General features: G+C 46.4%; 1 protein-coding gene across 7 annotated transcripts in view; it reads right to left on the bottom strand.

The window, feature by feature from the left end:
* PDZRN3 (PDZ domain containing ring finger 3) overlaps positions 1-22,186 on the bottom strand; it is a 263,935-nt gene that overhangs the window by 49,999 nt on the left and 191,750 nt on the right. The window contains exon 1 of one of the 7 annotated variants that reach the window (XM_081528295.1): positions 8,911-11,057. The exons of the other annotated variants lie outside the window; for them this stretch is intronic. Coding sequence (XP_081384421.1) covers positions 8,911-8,979 — 69 coding nt within the window. The 5' untranslated portion in view covers positions 8,980-11,057. Of the gene's footprint in view, positions 1-8,910; positions 11,058-22,186 lie in introns of those variants that run through there. 7 annotated transcript variants of the gene reach the window in all.

The following is a 22,186-nucleotide window of genomic DNA, read 5'->3' as shown; positions in this document are numbered from 1 at the left end:
GAACTCAAAGAAGACGAAGATACATTTGAAAAAAAATACAGTCGGCCCCTGTAATTGCAGGTTTCACGTCTGGGGATATGAAGAGCTGACTGCATTCACCATACTAAACCATTTCCATAAGGGACTTGTGCGTCTGTGGATCTGGGTGTCTGCAGGGGTTCTTGGAACGATTCCCTGAGGATACTGAGGGTGACTGTGCTCAGCGTCATTAACAGTGTGAATGAAGCAGATTCAAACCAGAGTGAGCTACCTCTCCATGTTTGCCGTGTGGGAAAGCTAAGAAGTCAGACAATACCAAGTGTTGACAGAGATGGGGGGCAATAAATCTATACCAAGATGATGAAGCATAATCTGGCATTAGTGAAACTGAAAAGGAACATCCCCCAAATGCCCTCCTTTTCTCCACATACTGTCTTTTCAACCTCCCTGACTGCCTTTCTCCCTCTTTCCTTCTTTCCACCTAGCCTACCACTCACTCACCTACCTACATGTAATGACCTATGTGTCTCCTAGAGCAGTGACTCTCTAAGGGTGGTACCCAGACTAGTAGCAGCTAAAACCTCATGGTGATGCACAGGACCCAGTGTTTGGACAAATCTCCCATGTGATTTATGATGCCCGTTCAGTTTGAGAACCATGGTCCTAGATGTTTTTTTATGCCTTGAAACGCGTGTCAGAATGAAAGTTACAAAATGAGAGTCCATTCTCCTCTCCCACTGGTCTTTGCTATCCAAAAGGCAAAAAAGTGAGACCATCCTTAATACCCAGGTAGTATAGGAGTGGGGGTGAGGAGAGGTAGACATTCATATACTCTTGGGTATTACACAGACAGGCTGATTTGGGGGGAGGTGATTTGGCAATACTTATTAAGAACCTCTAAAAACACTGATCCTCTCACAAAAGAATTAGAGGTGTGCCTAAGAGAACTATCTAAGATTGGCCAATGATGTTTAATTGACAGCTACATAGTGAGATTGAGTCCTGCAGCCTGAACGTCACCAGCATTGGGGTCCGAATATCATGAACTGTCATTAGGGTGACAGCTAACTGACTCATCATCTCAAACTTACTTCCCCCCATTTTCAGAAAATCGGGATTCATTCGGGTAACAAGGTCCTTTATAAAAACACATTCTCCTCTGGCAGGAGGATTCTGCCCACCATCATTAACATTATTCGGAATTACTTTCATCAGATTACCTTCCCATTGACTACTGGGAAAGGGATGTTTGGAGTAGGATGGTCTGTGGTTAGGGTGACACAGGATAACTTTGGAGCTTAGGGTGATTCTGATAAGGGCAACGGTTAAAAAGAAAAACCCTGAAGGTTCGTGAAGTTTTATCTGTAAAACTTCCTGATTAGTAAATATGTAAACATGTCCTGATTAGTTATTGGTTATGTGTCAGGACTGGGTGTGTGTGTGTGTGTGTGTGTGTGTATCTTTTACAGATAGAACTTCAATTACCTATAATTTTTCACTTGTAAACTAGAGAGTACATAAAAATCTACTCGAAAACTCTGCTTAAGTAAAATGAAGTAAACTTTTTGGTATTAACCTACAGATGGTTAAATTTTTGATCTGCATTTGAAAGTCTGAGATGAAGAGCTTGTCTGGCTGCCTACTTATCCAAAGGGCTTCCCTGACAGCTCAGTTTGTAAAGAATTCGCTTGCAATGCAGGAGACCCCGGTTTGATTCCTGGGTTGGGAAGATCCCCTGGAGAAGGAGAAAGGCTACCCACTCCAGTATTCTGGCCTGGAGAATTCCATGGACTGTATGTATAGTTCATGGGGTCGCAGAGTTGGACACAACTGAGTGACTTTCACTTTATCCAAAAGAAGACTTAAGAAAAACATCTTGCTTGATAACTAGTAAGACTGGGAAAGGGACCCCTTCCCAAAGTTCCCCAAGAGACACATACAATGCAATATTCCCTTGGTGGAGAAATGGGAAAATGGGCCATTTGAAGTCGATAAATTCACTCTTGATGGTTTCATGCTTGCCTCTCCGCTGCATGGCCCGCTAGCATCTCACTAATATTATGACACCTGCCATACCACTGAAGGTGATGCTGCCAGGAACACGGCTCTGCACGCTTCAGAGACGATGCTATGTCCCCTGCTGAGTCCCACACAGGCAGAGAATGCATGAGGATTGTTCCAGCTCTGGTGGGCCTCTACTCAGAGCTGCTGACTATTCTTTTGCACCTTTTCCTCCCCAACTTAGCCACGGCCTCTCCCTGCATTATTCATGCGGGTAAGAAAAGTCGTTTATAAAAACTGCAGTTTTTCAATGCTCTGTATGTCCGTTTCTGCCTGCCCCTGCAGGTGGGTGACAGGAATGCAGCGAGGCATTCACATGCAGTTGGGCAGTCCCCTCCGCTGTGATCCCAGGGTCACCTGCCTCAGGGCGGCATGCAGCTGTATCTTTGGGAGCCATTAGAGGCTGCGGACCCGGGCTCATTTGTCACTGTGCAAACCTTTCCAGACCAAGGTGGGACCCAGTTGAGCCATTCCTCATTCAGAAGCTAATTTGGTAAGCACGTCCTGATTAGTTATTGGTTATGTGTCAGGACCAGGGGTGTCGCAGAGAACAGGCAGTGTCTCCACCTTCCTGTTTTCCTGGGCGCTGGAGACAAATGATAAGCAAGTTAATAAGTGTGTGAGCTGTGACAATGCCAGAAAGGAAATAAACTCCGCACAGAGGGGTCCAAGCTGGCGGAGGTGGGGGGACCCTCAGATCAGGGGAGCTCTCAAGGGAGAGGGACATTTCAGCTGCAGCCTCAAGGATGAGTTAGTGAACGATGTGGCAGGGGAAGGGAACGGGCCATGGGAAAGTCTTGGGAGGGAAGGAAGGTTCTGGGTACTGAAAGCAGCCTGTGGGAACCAGGGCAGGTGAGGAGGGGGAAGGAGTGAGGCATGAGGCTACAGAGCCGTAGAGGAGGCCAGCGCATGCAGGGCCCTGCAGCCTGAGGTAAACAGTTCCTCTTACACTAAAGGCCCTGGGGAGCCAGGGAGCAAGGCACAGAGAAGCTCAGGGCTCAGTGGCTGGCTGGATGAAATGTTGCCTGAATGAATGAAAAATACATGTCTGCATCCCTCTGCTCTCCCTCCTCATCCTCCTGGGTGCCAACCAGGGTCATCTCATCTAGCAGCTAGCTGTCTGTCAGGGTTCCTAACCAGTTCCCTTGTTTCCTTTCTTGCTCTGCAGCCCTCACCAATGCATACAAAACCCAACATGTTCAACCAGGCATGTGCTGAGGTTTAAGTGTGGTGAGGAAACCTCCCAGGAAGTCACAGTATAATAGAGGTGGTTCAGTGAGCAAAGAACCACAGAGACCAAGTGGAAGGAGGTGCAGGGATAGAGTGACGTGCAGGGCCTTGTGGGATGGCTCAGTGGAGGGATTTAGGGGTGTGCAGGGCATCATGGGAAGGCAAAGTGCAGGGACCCAGGGAGTGAGCATGGCCTCATGGGAACACTCAGAAGAATATCTAAGTTGGGTGGTGGTGAACTGGGCTTAGTTCTATGGGGAAAGCAGGACAACTCCTTTTAGTTCCCCCATATCTTTCTACCTAAAAAAGAGGGGGAAAGAGAGAAGAAAGCCCTGTTCTAAACCCTAAGCTATGTCTTTTCATTTCTTAACATAAAAGTGGCTTATGATCCACTGTCAACTGAAGAGAAAGCAACAGCTAGTGACAGTAAATGTCCATGTTGAAAGCAGTGACTTTCTCAACCATAGACAGACAGGCGCCATACTCATTGATAAAGGGCCCCCAGTTTGACAAAGAAGGAGCAGGTGGGCCTTCTTTTTCCATACCTGCTTTGCTTAAACTAACTCAGAAATTAGTTTAGTAATTTAGTCTAATAAATTAGTTCAGTAATTTAATTTAGTAAAGCCATTGCTAAAACAAAGTTTTCAGAATCTATTGATAAGACTGTTTAAGCAAACACACTTCTACTTGCAGGAAAAGAATGCCAGGTTCGACACGGCTGTGTAGAGGTTAAGTTTATGTCCATCTAATTAACCACCGGAGAAGGCAATGGCACCCCACTCCAGTACTCTTGCCTGGAAAATCCCATGGATGGAGGAGCCTGGTAGGCTACAGCCCATGGGGTCGCGAAGAGTCAGACACGACTGAGCAACTTCACTTTCACTTTTCCCTTTCATGCACTGGAGAAGGAAATGGCAACCCACTCCAGTATTCTTGCCTGGAGAATCCTAGGGATGGCAGAGCCTGGTGGGCTGCCGTCTATAGGGTCGCACAGAGTCGGACACGACTGAAGCGACTTAGCAGTAGCAGCAATTAACCACCATTAACTCTGTACTAGAGCTTCCCTGGTTCAGGTGGTAAGGAATCTGCCTGCGATGTAGAAGACCTGGGTTCAATCCCTGGGTGGGGAAGATTCCCTGGAGAAGGGAACAGCAACCCACTCCAGTATTCTTGCTTGGAGAATCCCATGGACAGAGGAGCCTGGCGGGCTACAGTCCATGGGTCTCAGTGAACTCACAGTCGCTTTTGCTTTAAAGCAGTAAACTCACCTAACTGAGTATAGAATGAAGCTAATTAAATATGAAAATAAGGCTGTGTACTGTCAAGTTTCCAGAATAGTCCTTAAACTTGCTGATCTGCACTAGCATTTAGTATAGAAATCTGTGTTTTTTTAACCAACTGACTTAATAATAGATTGACAGAGAAAGGGTCACAGAGACTTATATTTCTAGTTTTCTGGCAAGTTACAGTTACTGGGTGGAATTTTTGCTGTTCAAAACCAACAACATTAATGGCCTAAAACGGCACAAATTCCTCTTCTATAGTATTCTTTGTTACTAAGAGGTAAAACAACATGAGCTTTCTCAAATCATCTGTTCTAAAAGTTGCTTGGGGGGGGGGGCAGTCAATGAGAGGAACTCTCAGTGCCTCTCAAGCTCATTTCTCTTTGCTCACGACTCCCCTCCCCACCCTGCCCCAATGTGAGGGACCAGAGGTTCTAAAGAAACCCCTCTCCTTTGTAAGAGAACAGATCCAAAGGAGAGCAGGCTGACAGCTGCCAAGCAGCACAGGTCCATCCCTGTGTGAGAATGTGGTGTCTGCATGACAGCCCCACAAAGGCAAGGGCAAATTCAAAACAAACCCAAGTGTTCCATGTGACACTGGTGATCTACTCATGGACCTTGATGAACACGATTTATACAAGAGAACACTGACTGCACAGCACCGGCATATAGTAAATGCTCAATAAATAATACTATAGTTAGAGTTTGGGATCGACATATACACACTACTATATATGAAACAGAGAAACAAGAATCTGCTGTAGAGCTGCTGCTGCTAAGTCGCTTCAGTCGTGTCCGACTCTTCGCGACCCCATGGACTGCAGCCTACCAGGCTCCTCCGTCCATGGGATTTTCCAGGCAAAAGTACTGAAGTGGGGTGCCATTGCCTTCTCCGCTGCTATGAAGCACACGGAACTAAATTCAATGTCTTGTAATAACATACAATAGAAAAGAATCTGAAAAAGGATACATATATACGTATAATTGAATCACTTTCCTGTATACTTAAAACACTGTAAATCAAATATACTTCAATAAAAGAATAAAAATTAAAAATAATCCTCTGGTTCCTGAAAGGAGAATCACTGTCATTTATCAATATTTTTATTTGCCATCTTGAAAATTTGCATGCAGGTTTCAGTGGATGTGTTACTTGTTATAATTTTTCGTTTGAAGCCTAAGTCCCCACCAGAATGACTTCTCTGTTGGGTCATCAAGCTGCAAAGGTAACTATTCTACCAAGAGTCTCTGGCTAACCTCAGAAGAGGTAGAAGGAATGAATGCTATGGCCTAGTGGATCACTGCTTCCCCCACCCCCCACACTATAGGTCTCCATTCTTGAGAAGAGCCCCCTCACAGCATCCACAAGCTGGCTTCCCCCTGGTCCTGAAGGAGCACTGCTGGGTAGAGGGCTGGTGCCTGGCTCATGACGGAGTCACGACCACAAAGCCGACCGAGTGGCAGACTTCCCCATCTCCGCTCACACCCCCTACCTGACAACAGGTCATCAGCTTCGGCTCGATTCTGACCGCAGTCCCAGAGATGTGACGCGCCCTGTCATGCTATCCTGGGAACGTGAGATCTCCCAGGCCAATTAATTTACCCAAGTGGAAGATTACAGCCCTTGATAACCTGAAAGAATCTTCCCTGTCCTTCCACTTCAAAGTACTTCTGAGTATTATAAGTCACTCAAGGCAAGCAAAGGCTTTCCAAAGCACGAAGCAGTTGCTAAGTTAAATTTTATCTCTCTCATAGGCATGGGCCCTGTCTTGATGCTCCACAGGATGCCACAGTCACCATTAAAGCACAAAGCACCGCTGTAACTCAGGTGACCTGACAATCCCAGGGTGGGCAGGAGGTGCATCTTGTACTCTCCTTCGAAGTAGTCCAAACGTTCCCAAATATCTCAGGGCATTCCTTAACACACAGCCTAGATCGCTGGGATGTGTGCACTTCTGCAATGTCCTTTAATCACCGGGCAACTTCGTGTGTTTTTGGTGTCTTCCTATTGTGATTAAAGGTACAATAAGGTATGTTTGCCACAAGAGGCACAGCCATTGTTCTGCATCATTAAGCTCACAGCAGCCCCCAAAGAAACTGTGGGCAGCTTGCCAAAGGCCCTAATGAAGAGCATCTCTTTGAATTATCTCTGGATGAGGAAAGGATCAAGTCTGAGCCCCAGAATATTTGATCCTCTTTGTGCTGCTGTTACAAGGGCTTACTGAAGCCAGACACACTGGACCTTCTGCAACTGTAATTTATGGAAACCTTAATTTCTCTGCTCTAATAAGGCTTTGCATAATAAGAGCGGGAATGCAATTACTAATTCCTGCAAGTGTTTTGTGAATTCCTTTATGCTACGGTTCAGGACTCCCAAAGAATAGGAGAAAGGGGGGTTTTACTTAGCACAAGGGTAATGGGTCTGAAAAGTAGTTTGAGTTTCCTGAAAATAAATCTGCATGGCTTCCTAAATTGCTGACAAAGTGTATTCCAGATGAAAGTCATTTATCAGCAATTTACTGCATGATGCTTTGGCCAGAAATATTTCCACATAAATTCACCTAGTAACAAACAAACACACAACACCCAGGCTTTCTCTTTTTGGGGGCCGAGGGGGAGGAGCCCAAATAACACAGATGAATAAAGCACAGGTTAATGCAGATTTGCAGAAAATGTGGTAGGATTATCTTTTGGAGGGTGTCCGTTTAATTATTACATTTACAGCAATGTATGTGAAATAGTATTTTCATGCATTGATGGTTAAAACAAAAAAAAAGCAAGCTATTAATACTACATTTTTACGCAGAGTTTTTATCTTATATGCATCAGTGGGCATCTGTATATAATCACTTTGGTGATGGTTCTGTTGTTCTACTTGTTTCACTTCTAAACGCCTCACTCACTGAGAACCGGGGCTCACTGCACATGATAACTTGACAAATTTAGGATTACAACATCAATGTATAACATGAGAGCCAGATCTCCAGTGGCAACAGCACTTCTACCCAGACCTCCAAAGTGTCCCTGGACTGCTCTGAAAGGAGGAGAATCCAGCACAGCCCTGAGCAAGAGGTCATACGTCAGAAATGTTATTTCCAAAATTATTTAAGATGCTTGTTTTTTGAAAGGTATGTGCCCTCCACAGAGGAGAGAGTGGCCTGGGCGCCTAAGCCCCAAAAGATTTGTTTTGACCCTCTCTATGCTTCAGTGCAGAAACAGACACACACACACAGACACACACACAGCTCTCTTTCATTCACTCAGAGTTACTCTATCATTAGATTTTTGTTCATAGAGGCAGCCAACTCACAAATCTTGCTGTATTTTTAATGCTAAGCGCCCTCTGCTGGCTCATGCAAAAACAGCAGCCAATCGACAGCTAACCAAATTTTTAAGTCTAGCCTCTTTCAAGAATTTATTAATATACCATTTATTATGAAAATCAAACAAGCACTTTTTTTCTCACCAACAACCTTCTTCTAATGTGCTACTGTTAAAATTCCTCTGCAACAGGATTATGATTTTTTGATTTCCAGAGAAAATTTTGAAGGAGTTAGAATGATTTTAGGGGAAAAAAAATCTTTCACTGTCAGGTGTAACTGTGAAAATCTAGTACAGGAGAAGACTGAAGCATTACTAAGCACTCAACATGAACATAAGATAAGTTCTCTGAATTGTGCTGTATACCCCATTTCATCTCCACTGAAATTTCCTACTGGTGATGATGCAGAAGTTTAGAGAAGCCATACGCTGTGGATGACAGCAGCCAAGACCACGCCACTCGCTCTGGAAGTTCTTAAACTTTTCACAAGGGGAGGTATAGAAATGGCAAGTGTGAAGCGTGAATCTGAACCACATGTTCTGTGATGAGAAGCTGCTCGTAGACTGAAGTCTGTGGTAGAGGCCCGTGCTTTCCTGAAAGAAGCGCCTTCCAACTATTTGTAAACAGAGACAAAACCGTGCCAACATTAATCATCCTCCACGTCTTCTGCAACTTGTTCAAAGGGTGTGTGATCACACGCTGACCCTGCCTAGGACATCTGTCCGCCACTCCGGAGAGAGCGGGCGGTCGAAACAGTTTTGTGACATTGCAGCTTGAAACACACTTTATGGTCCTCAACATCTATTTAAATACTCAAATACAGGCACCCAGGGGCCACTGTCAAGGAAATCACTTAAGAGACTTCATAGAAAACATATAGAAATGTCAGAAAGGCTGTTTCGTTTCAAAGACACACACACACACACACACACACACACACACACACACGCAGAAATCCCCAGTTCCTTTCCCAGGAGTTACGCTCAGCCAGGTGACTGCCCGGCCACTCCCACAGGCTAAGAGGCAGTGCGTTACCTGACAAACTTCGTAGAGTAGTTTGTACTGCTCCTCTGGCTTCTGCAGGCTGCACAAACTGCATCCCATGTTTAGAGAACTGGCAGAGGCAGGCTGCAGCACTCGCCGGCAGCCGGGAGGAGCAGCGCTCTCAGCGTGCAGGCATGAAGGTGTCCTCGGAGAGCCTCAGGTGACAGGTGCTGCGACGCTGCAGGCTGGCGGTGCTCCTGGAGGCTGCCAACAACTCTGCTCCCTTCCACGCTCCCCTTCTTTCCCTCGCAGCAGCACGCACACACGCACACAGACATACAGACACACACTCGAGCGCGCGCGCGCACACACACCACTCCCTCCTCTGAGTAATTCTGGCAGCTGGACTGTGGGCCAATGCACACGCTATATATACGGCCACTCATGCATATTAATCAACCCTCATTGACTATTCATAACAGACAATGATACAGAAGCTATAATTGCCAACTATGACAGTTGAAATTTCTCTAATTAACAAGCAAGTGCTCCAGTGGCGGGGAATAATAAAAGACACTAACAATTTTGCAAGCCATTTTCTGGCAGTTACCAGTAAACATGACTGCATGTTGAGCTGGGTCTCTGAGGATAATCCCTAATGCACTGAAGCTAAGTAGAGACTCGTTTTTAAATACACCATAAAATTTGTGATGATATAAAATGTATTTAATGCTGCAGATAATGATGGCATATAAACGGGTTTTATGGAATGGACATGTTTGGAATCACATTCCTAGGACATATAGTGCTTTACTAAGACGCGGGAATAATCTTCCACATATGAATAAAATATAAAAATTTAAATTGCAAGATATATGCGTGAGTATGCAAAATAACCAGAGGGGTATAAGGAGAGAGGCTGCCCGATAGGTGAGCAAGCAGATAATCACTGCTAAGGTGCATTTTCAATTCCCAAAGCGGAAAGTTATTTGTGAAAGGGCTGCCGGGCTAACTGGAAGGCGGAGAAGCAGCCCGTGTCTCCTGCCATCCTCATAGCCACGAAGCCCATCTCAGAGCTCATGCCGCGGAGCTAAGTGTCACTGGCGACTCCAGATCTGTATTTAATGCTCCAGATCTGCCCAGACTTCTGTAGCTTTGCCCTGTGCTCCGTCTCCAAGAAAGGTGAGCACAGACGGGACTGAAGGATTTTGGTCTTTGCTGCCTTGCTTCTTGTCTCCCTTTGATTCAGCCTCTGAACTACTATGTCAGTTTGATGGGTTAAAAAAAAAAAAAAAAAAACTGTGTTTTTATAAACAATCGTCCCACTGCCAGACCAAAATGTGGTGGTCCCATTTTCTCAGCCCAAATGGTTGATGTTGACAATTCTCACAACTGCTTCCTGCACAGCCTTCACCTCCCTTCATTTTATAAAGGTTGAACTGTTTTTCAGGATGACTCCCACGTCTCATGAGGCATCACGGAGCCTGAAGAATAAAACTCCCTTTCTCTGGGGCTTAAGACACACCTGCAGTGTGAGTAAACCAGTCCCAATAAACTTTGGCTTGTGCTGGCAGCACAAGCTACTGGTCTCATTTCTTGGACCTGGAAGGTGAGACACAGGGATGGCGCTGGATCAGCTATGGCCTAGCTATCTGCAAGGGGAGGAAGGGAGCCTCCATCTCAAGCCCTCGCCTGGGCAGGGGCAGTGAGCTGAGGTGTGGCAGCAGACAAAGGAAGCCACAGATGGCACTGGGCAGTGGCAGGGACCTCTGACTGCCTTTAATGCTGGAGTAACTCATTAAGCCCCATTTCCTAATCTCCAAACAGGTATAATATGAACTACCGTGCAGAGTTTTGCTGCCAGGATGTGAGAAAGCAAGTGACTCAAGCCAAAACCAGAGGCCATGTCTGTTCACCCCCTGGCCTCATCTGCAGAGCCTTCCGTCGGGAAGTCTGTTCTCTTCCAGCCCACAGTAGACTGCAGATGGGCCCAACGTTCACTCTCACCCAATTCACGTCAGGAGTCTCCTGCTCCGCTCTCTGCATCCTCTCGTCTCCCCACTGACTGCTGCTGCTGCTAAGTCGCTTCAGTCGTGTCCGACTCTGTGCGACCCCATAGACGGCAGCCCACCAGGCTCCACCGTCCCTGGGATTCTCGAGGCAAGAATACTGGAGTGGGTTGCCATTTCCTTCTCCAGTGCATGAAAGGGAAAAGTGAAAGTGAAGTCGCTCAGTCGTGTCCGACTCTTCTCGACCCCATGGGCTGCAGCCTACCAGGCTCCTCCATCCATGGGATTTTCTAGGAAGGAGTACTGGAGTGGGGTGCCATTGCCTTCTCCCACTGACTACTTCTCCCCCAATTTACTCTCCACACGCCAGGCTATTATTTGTGTATGCATGTGTGCTAAGTCGCTTCAGTCATGTTCGACTCTGTGTGATCCTATGGAGCAGAGCCTGCCAAGCACCTCTGTCCAAGGGATTCTCCAGGCAAGAATACTGGAGTGGGTTGCCATGCCCTCCTCCAGGGGATCTTCCCAACCCAGGGACTGAACCTGGATCTCTTATGTCTCCTGCACTGGCAGGCGGATTCTTTACCACTAATGCCACCTGGGAAGCCCAGGCTATTCTTTACGAAGCAGAAATCAGATCACTTCTTTTACGGGCTTTCAAGATCCTCCAGTAATGTCTCGTTACATTTCAATTAAAAAAAATCTCCTCCAGGGCCTCCAATGCCCTGTAAAATCTGTTTCTTACCAATTGATCGCTCCATCCCCATCAATCCCCCCTCAACCCCACACCGGTGCTCGTTTCTCTCCCATCAAGCCAGGTCCTTCCTCAGGGTCCCTGCATATGAAGCTCCCTCTGCTGGAACAGCTCCTCCCCTTCTCCTTCTGCCCACTCAGCACCCCCATGTCAGCTTAAATGAAGACTGCTCAGAAAAGCTTCGGGCGGGCACCTTGTATGAATTTCCTTCTCAGCCCTCCAAACTGTCATTTCAACCCAATCATTTCCATTGCATCACTCTACACAATACTGAATGATCCTGCCCACTGATGCTGATTTGCTCCCTGTCTGTCTGTCTCCCTGTCTAGGGATTTCAGCATCCCAAGGGCAGGGCCTGGGTCTGAATTTCAATCACAGTCCAGGCCCATGAGGGTGCTTGGGAAACATGAACTCTTTATCAGAATGACTAGATAAGGCTGGCTCTGCGGTCTCACCAACTCATCAGTTACACTGCAAATTGGAACTGCCACATAAGGAGGAAAACGGTCCCCATGAGGGTATCATGTTTGCATTCCTCCTCCAATCTTGTGGGCCTTTTAATTATTATTTTTTTGGCAAGGTTTAGTGTTTCACAATTAGTTTTTTTCTCATCTTTTCCCTGTACATCCCCAAATTGGTGAAGAAATAGGCCCTGGCTAAATGGATGGGGAACTTTTGCCAATCCTTCTCTTCTTGGTTAGAAAACTTCTAAATCTCAGCTACAAGCCAGGAGAGCTTTACTGCCTATTGCCCTGTACTTCACAGCAGTGTTTCTCAAACTTCGGGGGCTTAGGAATCCTTCACACTCTTCCAAAAAACTGACACTCTCCCCACAGGGTCATTGTCTATGTGGGTTATGTCTACTGATACATACCATGTTAGAGGCAATCAAATTTTAAAATATTTATTCCCTAATTCATTTAAAAGAGCAATAACAAATCCATTACATATTAATATAAGTCATGTTTTTGGAAAAGCTACTATGTTTTCCAAAACAAATGAACTTTTTGAGAAGAATGGCATTGTTTTACAATGTCACAAAACTATGTCTCGCTAGATTAAAGACAGCTGGCCTTTTGCAGTGGTTTCTGCATTCAGTCCTTTCTGATATGGTGTCATAGAGGAGTTTCTAGAAAACTCCACAGTACTGTATATGAATCAAGGAACAAGAGTGAAAGAAAAAGGAAAGCAACATCTTGGTATTTTTATGAAAATAGTTTTACCCCTCAGTGGGGCCTGAGTCACACTCTTGAGCATGGCTGCTTTAGAAGGACGTGCCCATGAGCTGAGTGTCTAAGAGCTTCCTGCTTGTGGGGAGGGAGAGAAGAGGAGCAGAGAAGATATTCATTCAAATTCAGGGTTAGTTTTGCATCTGCTCTTGTGATTAATGATGTATTATTTGAAATCAACAATGCAAAGCGCTCATGTACCCGTTATGGTCCAAACAAGACTTTGTTGGGATAATCTGCTTTAAAGCTACTCTTTACTTTGCAAAACCATCCAGGGCATCTAGAATACAGTTTGCTTTCAAAACACTGCTTTCACAGAGTAAGTAAGAAGCACAATGGTGTGAAGGGAGGCTCACCTGTTTTGCACAATTCACAAGGCATTTCGCTGCGGATACTAAAGGCACCGGAAGTCTCTGAGCAACGGGAAGTTATTTACACCAGAACTGTTTCTGAGAAAACAGCTGTCCCAGTAAACATGGAAACTACTGGCTGCACAAAGGCACATGCTGTCTGCCAAAGATGCTGAACACCCTTTTCCAAGTTAGTTACTGCATTCCTGGAAAGTGCTTCCAGGGCTCAGGAGCGCACAGGGCACTCTCCTCTCTGCTCCATCTGACACCCGCCTCTTCCTGCCTTCATGGAGATGAAATCTAAGTGCAAAGGAGTGTCACCGAGGAATACACACAGAGACTGACGGACAGAAGGGACACATACAGAGGGGGCTGAAGGTGCCCCGGGAATATCCTTTACAATCATCCTTTGAACATCCGTAAGTCACTGGGGATGCTGCAGGAGTCAGCAGATGGAGACATCAACTCACGTTCACTTAATTGCGGAATCACCCACCTAACGCAAGCATATTATTTTCCGCACACAGACAGGGGTGTTTATTCATCTATTCACCTGGAACGTGACCTTTTCTTGTTTTCTCCAGTGGCTGATGAGCCCAGGTCTCATCAAACTACACCTTTCAGCCGAATTCTGTGTTCTTCCAGGAAGAGCCATGTCCTAAAACAGGAGGGACGATGGGGCCAAGCAGGAACCAAGTCCACGTGGAGCAGTGGCGTCTCGCCAGGACCGGTCAGCCAATCAAGGGAGAAATTCCAGCTCCCCCCAGTACGAGGGAGACCTGCCCACTGGCTCTGCCAGGCGCTGGGCTCTTTTCAGCTTTTTCCCGGATCACACTGATTCACCAACTTGGCTTCTTGCTGGCTTGAACCTCACTCTCACGTCAATTCCTGCCGCACACTGTGGCTAGAATAATCCTACACCTACGCCTACGCCCATGCCCACACCCCACACACACACACCCCACCCCCGAACCACCCTCAAGATGCGGTCCAAGCCCTGAGCATGTGCCTCTGCGCTGCTCTGACCTCCCCTTTCTCCTCTGTTGTCCAAATGGACAAGGAAGCCTGCTTCTGCCTCCAGGAAGATCAAGGCCATAAACCTGGAAAAAGCACTTTTTATGCCTGCTAGGGTCTGAGTGTTTGTGTGTCCCCAAATTCTTATGTTAAAATGTGAATGTCTCCTGTGATGTTGTTAGGAGGTGGGCGTTGGGAGGGGCTTGGGTCATGAGGGTGGAGCCCTCCTCAACGGGAGGAGAGCTCTGATAAAGAGCTTCCCTGGTGGCTCGGTGGTAAAGAATCTGCCTGTTGATGCAGGAGACCCGAGTTTGATTCCTGGGTTGGGGAGATCTGCTGGAGAAGGGAATGGCAATCCGCTCCAGTATTCTTGCCTGGAGAATTCCATGGACAGAAGAGCCTGGTGGGCTACAGTCCACAAGGTCACAAAGAGTTGGACATGACTCAGCGACTGAACAACTCTGATAAAAGCGACCCACAGAACTCCCAGTTCCTTCACCACATGATGATACATCACAAAGTCTGTGACCTAGAAGCAAGCCCTTACACATTGCACCGGACTTCCAACCTCCAGAACTGAGAGCAATACATTTCCGCTGTTTACAAGCCACAGAGTCTATTCTACTTTATTATAGCCGCCTAAACACACTAAGACAGCACCTTCAGGATAAAAACTGTTCCCACAAGCACCCTACTAGTTATGGTCAGGGATTCAAAACTACCACCTGTTTAGGAAACAGGTTAGTAACTTCTAGTTAACCCTCCTCTTCATCAGGGAGACTTTTCCACAGCTTGTCTGAACCCCATTTAGTGAGTTCTTGAACTGATGCTTGAATAAAAAGTAAGAATTGCTAGAAAGCTAAGTGTGGATGGAAACATCATCACAGGAAAGAGAAAAAGCAACTTCAAAGATGTCAGAACACAGAGAGAAACGTCAGATGAGTTGAAAGAATACATCATAGCATCTACGAGTGCTGTTTTATTTCTGAAAAGCTACCTAAGCTCACAACATCTGCTCGGGACCTCAAATCTTTTTTTTTAAATGAAAGGATATTTTCCCCTTACCAAATAGATGGAGGTGCTGCTGTCCTGAGGGCATTCTCTCGGGGCACCAGGTGCCTGATGACCATCCTGGGTGCTGGAGAAGGACAGTTCGCTGTTTCCACTGGGAAAGATTTGGAGAGAAGGTACCTGCTAGGCCCCTTGGGGGAGGGGGATGGAAGAGAAGGAGGGGTCAGAGCAGCCTGGCCACGGCTGCTGCTGAAACCCCACGTGGGTGGATGAGCATCCATCTCCAAGAACTACTCAGTGAACCACTAGACAGGCCGCCAGACACACATGCAGCAAGAGCAGGCAGGAGATCAGGCCCTGGGAGGTCGGAGCACAGGCCCTTCGGATGAAGACAGCCGGTGGGAAGGAGCTCGATGGGCCGTGACTTCAACAGGAGCCCCGGGAGTGTTTTGATTCCCTAGAGCCCACAGCACAGTTGTGTGTTTCTGCGCAGGGGAGGGTGGTGCTTCTATTTCCCCAAGCTGATTTGAAACTCCCGGAGGGTGAATTCCCGAGTGAGTCATCTCAGGGACCCCAGACATGCCGAGAAAACATCTGACCCCCAAGGAGGCTTTTACTCTGAACCGGTGACCCTGGCCAGGTTCCCAGTGATGCTGGAGGTTATCTCGGTCCTGCAGTGATCCTGGTGGGTCTTCTCCAACTACGGGACATGAGAGCACACCTGACAGCAGGAAAGAAGACTCGAGAAGATTGGGGGTCCAGGCAGGAGATGGAAGAGGAGGAGATGTGCCAGAGATGCGTGTGGACATGGAGATGAGAAGTGACTGCAGAGGATGTTGGGACAGGATGTGGGGGAATTAACATGGGGACCCCGCACATCCTTCCAAGTCCTGGGTGGCTCAAGCCCAGCTTAGCCGTGAGGAGAAACTCGGACGAGAGAGAAGGAAAGCAAATGACAGCACTTAACAGCCTTGACCCAGACAACTCGGGGGGATGAAGTGGGGGATAGAGCCAGGATCACAGCAGAGGGACACAGGGAAATGGCACGAGGAATGTCATCAATGATTCACAGAAAAGACTAGAATAACAGGCTGGAAAAAATGTACACGAAGGGGCAAGTGAACATTATAAAACCATGGAGGGACCGAGGAGGAGATGTGATCTCATTAGGTTAAAAAATAACTTAGAGGTTACAGACTGCATGCTAGACTGGTGTGGCATCTTCAACAGTTTGGATCGGGTGATAATCCAATAAATTAGGAGTTTTGACCTCAATGTGTAGAGTTTTTTTTTTTTTAAACATCTTTTGATACATTTTCCAGGTCTTGCCCAGACAGCCTCGTAGCCCCATACGACAAACGTGAGCAGGTACAGAGCCCAGGCTGTCACCTAGGGATGGTCCCCATTTCCCTCTCGGGCCTCCTCACTGGCAGTCTAAGTGGGTGTTGCACCAAGGCGCCCAGGCCCCTGTGATATTGGTTTAAATACAAAATGTGAGAGTCTGGGGACTTTATTGGTGGTCTAGTGGTTAAGACTCTTGACTTTCCACTTCAGGGAACATTGGTTTGATGCCTGGTCAGGGAACTAAGATCCCACATGCCACGTGGCCAAAACAAACAAACAAATGGAGCAGATGTATGTATACATATAACTGACTCTGCTGTACAACCGAAACTAACACAACACTGTACATCAACTATACTCCAATAAAAATTAAAAAAATAAACATATGCTCATTTAAAGAAAAAGTCTGGGTATAAGACCACGGGTGGAGACTACAGGCCGGGCTGTGGGCTGACCCACCGTCCTCCTGCACCTGGGCAGGTGGTGAGCTCACTGCAGGCTGGGGAGGCGTGGGAATCAGGCTGCTCCCAGCACGGCAGCTCCAGCCCAGGGGTGGTGGGAGGAAAGCAGCACGGGAGTCATCGCCATGGGTGCAAATAAAAGTCTCCCTCCATACCTTCCTCCTCGTGACTCACTGCCTCCTTATGAATGAGTGGCCGTGAGCCAGGCACCGAGACTGAGTGATGGACACAAAACAGAAGCCCTGCCCTCAGGGAACAGCCTCTCTGCACTTGACTTGTGGCCTCTCTAGTATGACAGGTACTCTAGGCTCACAGATGACTTTTCCACTGTCAAATCTCAACCATCCCTTAGCCTTTGGCCTGGGCAACTCTTCTGCACCATCTTTCCACTCAGAGTCTTCCAGTGTTGACATCTCTGTGTTTAAAACTTCCAGCCGGAGGAAGCCACCATGATTTTTGATGTATTATCCTTAACGCTATTTACTTGATACTTTTCTTTAAAGCTATTCAGTTGGTTTTGTTTAAACATAAGTATGTTCAAGTGAAAATCTAACCCTGACTATAAATGGGAAACCATTATGCCTGGCTGTGTATAAAAATTAGAGCGCACATTATCGTCTGAATTTCAAAAGAAAAAAGGAGTTCATTCTCAACATGACAAATTCTTCTGGTGTCCCACCACGTTTTCCATGTTGTGTGGAAGCTACATCCATTTGCCACTGAACTTCAGCCTCACTGTGAGCTTGCCCACATCTGTTCTGCCAGTCCTATCTCCACCCCACCCCTCCAGGTAGACATTCCCAACCTCTTCACTTCATTACTGAGGCTGTGAGCTCTAACCAGCACACCCTCTGCACAAACCTCTGCGGTCGAAATCTGAACCCCATCCTTCAAATCCCGTTCTTCTTCAGATCAACCCCAACTTCCCCATCGTAGTTTCTCACTCCTTCCTGGGGGCAAGTCTGTCTGTCTCCCCAATCACTGAGTTCAAGCGGGCAAAGATTACATTAAGAATCTGAGATAGGATGGTGACTGTGGCCAGCTCCTTCCTTCTAAGAGAAAAGCTACAAGGTCCCAGAGAGACAAACTCTGCCGTGTTTTATGACCAATAAATAGCTTCATTACAGTGAGTAATCAACAAGCCAGCATTTACGGAACATCTGTGCTCCACATTGCACCAGCTGAGGGCATATGAAAAAAAAAATGGTCAAACTTTGTCTCTATGTTCAGGGAACTCACCACCTTTTCTGGAAGACAGGACTGAACTGTGAAGTGGTGGGTAGAGGGGAAGTCAGAGCTGCAGACAGGAACCTGAGACACACTCCTCCTTATAACCCCACTGGGGCAACTGCAGCAAAGCTCCTGGGGACCATGCTTCTGGGTCTGCTGTGATTACTCCAGCCTCTGTGGGGCAGCTGCAATGTGAGCTGGTTGTTGTAAGATGGAGGGAATTTGGACCTAGGAAGAAATGATGTAGGCTGGAGTCTGGATGTGTGGGGGGTACTTCCTGCTGGAGATGAAGCTGGGTGCCTGAGAAAGGCAAGCTCACAGGAACGATGGTCTGAAGGCAAAGGGATGCTAGGACACGGTGATGTCTGAGAAAGTGGCCTGGGACGGGTGTGCCCGTTGGTGCAAAAGCAGGGAAGGTGTAAATTGGCAAGAAGGTAACACCAGGGTAGAGCTTACATCTGAATTCTGAACTAGAGGCAAATCACTTTGTACTTTCTTTGGCGGATGTCAGGTGGAACTGTCGGAAATCCAGGTTCTCTTTTTCATTCCTGGTCAGATTTTTGGACTCAGGACATGCCCCTGTAGCAGACTGTCCCTTCTGACTGCCTGTAATTGAGCTGTAGGCTACAGGACTCTTCGCATCTGAAGGACCTTGGAGGACAGAAGCAGCATGAGCTGGATGGATGACTTAGCCACTAAGCAGACGCTGGTTCAATATTTTAAAATCGCTCAGAAGATAAAACAGGTCACTGCAATGGAGAGACTTACTTGAGGGAAGGAAAAAAAAAGCAGTGTAAAGTGAGGCTTCATAATTCACCTGTTCCTATAAGGTTCATGTGCTATCAAGTCTGAAATTACTTACCAGGCTTCTATCCCGGATTTACTTTCTATATAAAATCACACTTCGGTGAATAAAAAAGTAAACACTATTATGACCAATGGTTGGTTTTAAGAGAAAAATGCTCTCTCACCAATGGCAATACTAATTTTTTTTTAACATTCTCGGGGAAAATAAAACAACGCGATATACTTGAGAAGCGGGTATGAACTATTGACATTGTACTTAATCTTTAAAACTGATATATGTGTGTCCAAAAGCTAATAAAGTTCCCTCTAATATAAATGGAGGGGGAGCAACTAAGACACTGGATCACAGACAGCACTCAAGCTTTGGCTTCTGATCTGATGGGCAGAGCCCAAGGGTAGGGAAAATTGAAGTGATTTAAAATAGTCCCTGATAGGATATATCTGGTATTAGTGGGCGTGCTGAAGCGGAACCATAATACTGGAGAAATACAAGGGTGTAAACCCCATTAGTGTGTGTCCAAACGTTTTGATGGCTGGACCTCAACATAATTCATCTGCCTCACCCATGGGACGGGCAGACTTGGGCTGGGAAATATCAGCGAGAAAGCCACTGAGCAGGCACACAGAGAACACAATTGATTTTACGGAATGAAGCGAGGGCCGCTAACAGCTTCCTTCACTCTGCACCTCTCACTGTCCCCTCAGTGTTCTATGGTCTCTCCATTGTTTTTGCGTCCATCTACCATGACCTACTTTGGGGCGAGGTGTTTCATTACAAAAAAAGGAACAAATATATGGTTATGTCAACGGTGGGTGCTCTTTCAAAGCTTTGCTTGACCAAGCCATACTTCAGTCTCACTCGCTTACACACCAGCTAATTTCTGAATCCTACCGTGTACACTACAGACCAATCCTTCTCCATCACCTGGAGCTCATGGACTGGTAAACTTAAAAGGGTAAAGATATCTGAGGACCAAGAGAATGGCCTTGGTATAATAAAACAAATTGTTTTATATGTGCATTCATTTGTTGGGACTTTAATCAGAAAGAAAAATTCAATGGACTTAATGTAAAAATTTAAATATCAAAATGAAGTTTTATTTCCAAAATACCAAACTGTTCTCTTTGACTCTCTTTTCAAGTATTTGGTCACTTTTAGTACAGAAAGCCCACACTCCAGGGAAGCTACAGAAGAACACAGACGCCAGGCTGCTTCTGGTAATTTCTCTGACTTTAGGAAGAAGGGTTAACTAGGGCACATCAAAGAGGAGAGAGCATGTTTTCTGCTTACTTCCTTCTTTCCAACGTGTGTGAGTGTGTTCAGTTGCTCAGTCATGTCCGACTCTTTGTGACTCCATGGACTGTAGCCGGCCTGGCTCCTCTGTCTATGGAATTCTCCAGGCAAGAGTACTGGAGTGGGTTGCCATTTCCTTCTCCAGGGGATCTTCCGGACCCAGGGATCGAACCCGCAACTTTTGCATCCCCTGCATTGGCAGGTGGCTTCTTTACTACTAAGCCACCTGGGAAGTCCCTCCTTCTTTCCAATACTGAATTGTAATGCACCACATTGGTAGGCTTTATGGCTTCCCATCTTCTTTATTTTTTAAAATTAATTTATTTATTTTAATTGGAGGCTAATTACTTGACAATATTGTGGTGGTTTTTGCCATACACTGACATGAATCAGCCATGGGTGTACATGTGTCCCCCATCCTGAGCCTCCCTCCCCCCTCCCTCCCCATCCCATCCCTCAGGGTCATCCCAGTGCACTGGCTTTGAGCGCCCTATTTCATGCATCGAACTTGGACTGGTCATCTGTTTTACATACGGTAGTATACATGTTCCAATGCTATTCTGTCAAATCATCCCACCCTCACCTTTTTAAATTGAGGTATGGCTAATTTACACTGCTGTGTTAGTTTCAAGTGTCCAGCAAGTGATTCAGTTATACATATACAGGTATGCACTCTTTGCCAGATTCTTTTCCATTATAGGTTATTATAAAATAGTGAGTATACTTGCCTGTGCTACACAAGTATTAATTTTCTTCCTCCTGCCTCTCTATGTACTCCTGTCAGGGGCAGTTCAGCAGAGAAGAAATGCCCTCTTCCATCTAAAAATACCCTTCCCATTCATCACCCATGAGTACGCACCTACAGTGTGATGGGCAACAGAGTGAAGAGTCAGGGATCAGGGCTCAGACGCCTGCATTTCAAATCCCAGCTCTGCCGGTAATTCAGCTCACGACTGTGGGATTGGGCAAGTGTCTTTCTAAGCCCCTATTTCCTCAGCTAAGCACACAGGATTGTCATGAAGCCTAACGGGAAAGCTTTTAGGAACCACTCAGGAAAGTGGCTGGCTCACAACACTTGTGGTAAGTTCTCAGCAGATTCCTTCTTTTTATTTAAATTTTCATTATTCATGTCTGCCAGAGATGATGCTAAGCCCTAGTTCCTTCTTTTGAGTAGCTCAGTGCCTTGGAAGGCCCTCCGATCCAGGCACTAAATAATGCCATTAACTTTAGCTGTGCTCTGACGGATATATGCAGAGGTGAGTGTGGGAAAAGGGAACCAGAAAAGGCTTCCCTTGACGATCTCAACACTGATATGACTCTTATTTTCCTTCCTGGGAACGGAGCTTGTCTATGGACCACGTACAAATGTTACATAAAAGAAAGCTTCACAAAAAAGCAAAATCGTGGTGGGGAAAATCCCCCAAAACATTTTGAACAGAACTATTTAGACTGTGGGCTGCATCAGAATCCCCCCTCTTGGGAAGTGAGGATTTTTAACTTTGTGAAAGGCAGATTCTTAACCTCTATCCACTGAGTAGACTTTCACGCCCTTGTGTGTCATGTAGGTGAATCATGCGGTGAGCACCCTAATGGTGGGGAAGGGTGGCTGCAACAACACAGACAAACCAGAGTTGTTTTTGATGATCATCACACGTTCCTGTCTCTTTCCGCCATGATCTCTGTGACCAGGGTGGTGAACATGCCGAAGGAATCAGAAGGAAAAAAAAGCTGCATTTTGACATTTGCACATGGTTTAGTAAATAGTTCCCTCCTTTGAGGGTTTACCGCACAAAATGGTTTAAACAGTCTGCCGGTCTCTTCTTC

The sequence above is a fragment of the Giraffa tippelskirchi genome, chromosome 9 (assembly GCF_054371585.1).
Source record: "Giraffa tippelskirchi isolate mGirTip1 chromosome 9, T2T-mGirTip1v1.2.pri, whole genome shotgun sequence".
NCBI classification, from domain to species: Eukaryota; Metazoa; Chordata; class Mammalia; order Artiodactyla; family Giraffidae; genus Giraffa; species Giraffa tippelskirchi.
Note: the sequence above shows the minus strand (reverse complement) of the source record. Positions and strands in the feature narration are given on the sequence as shown.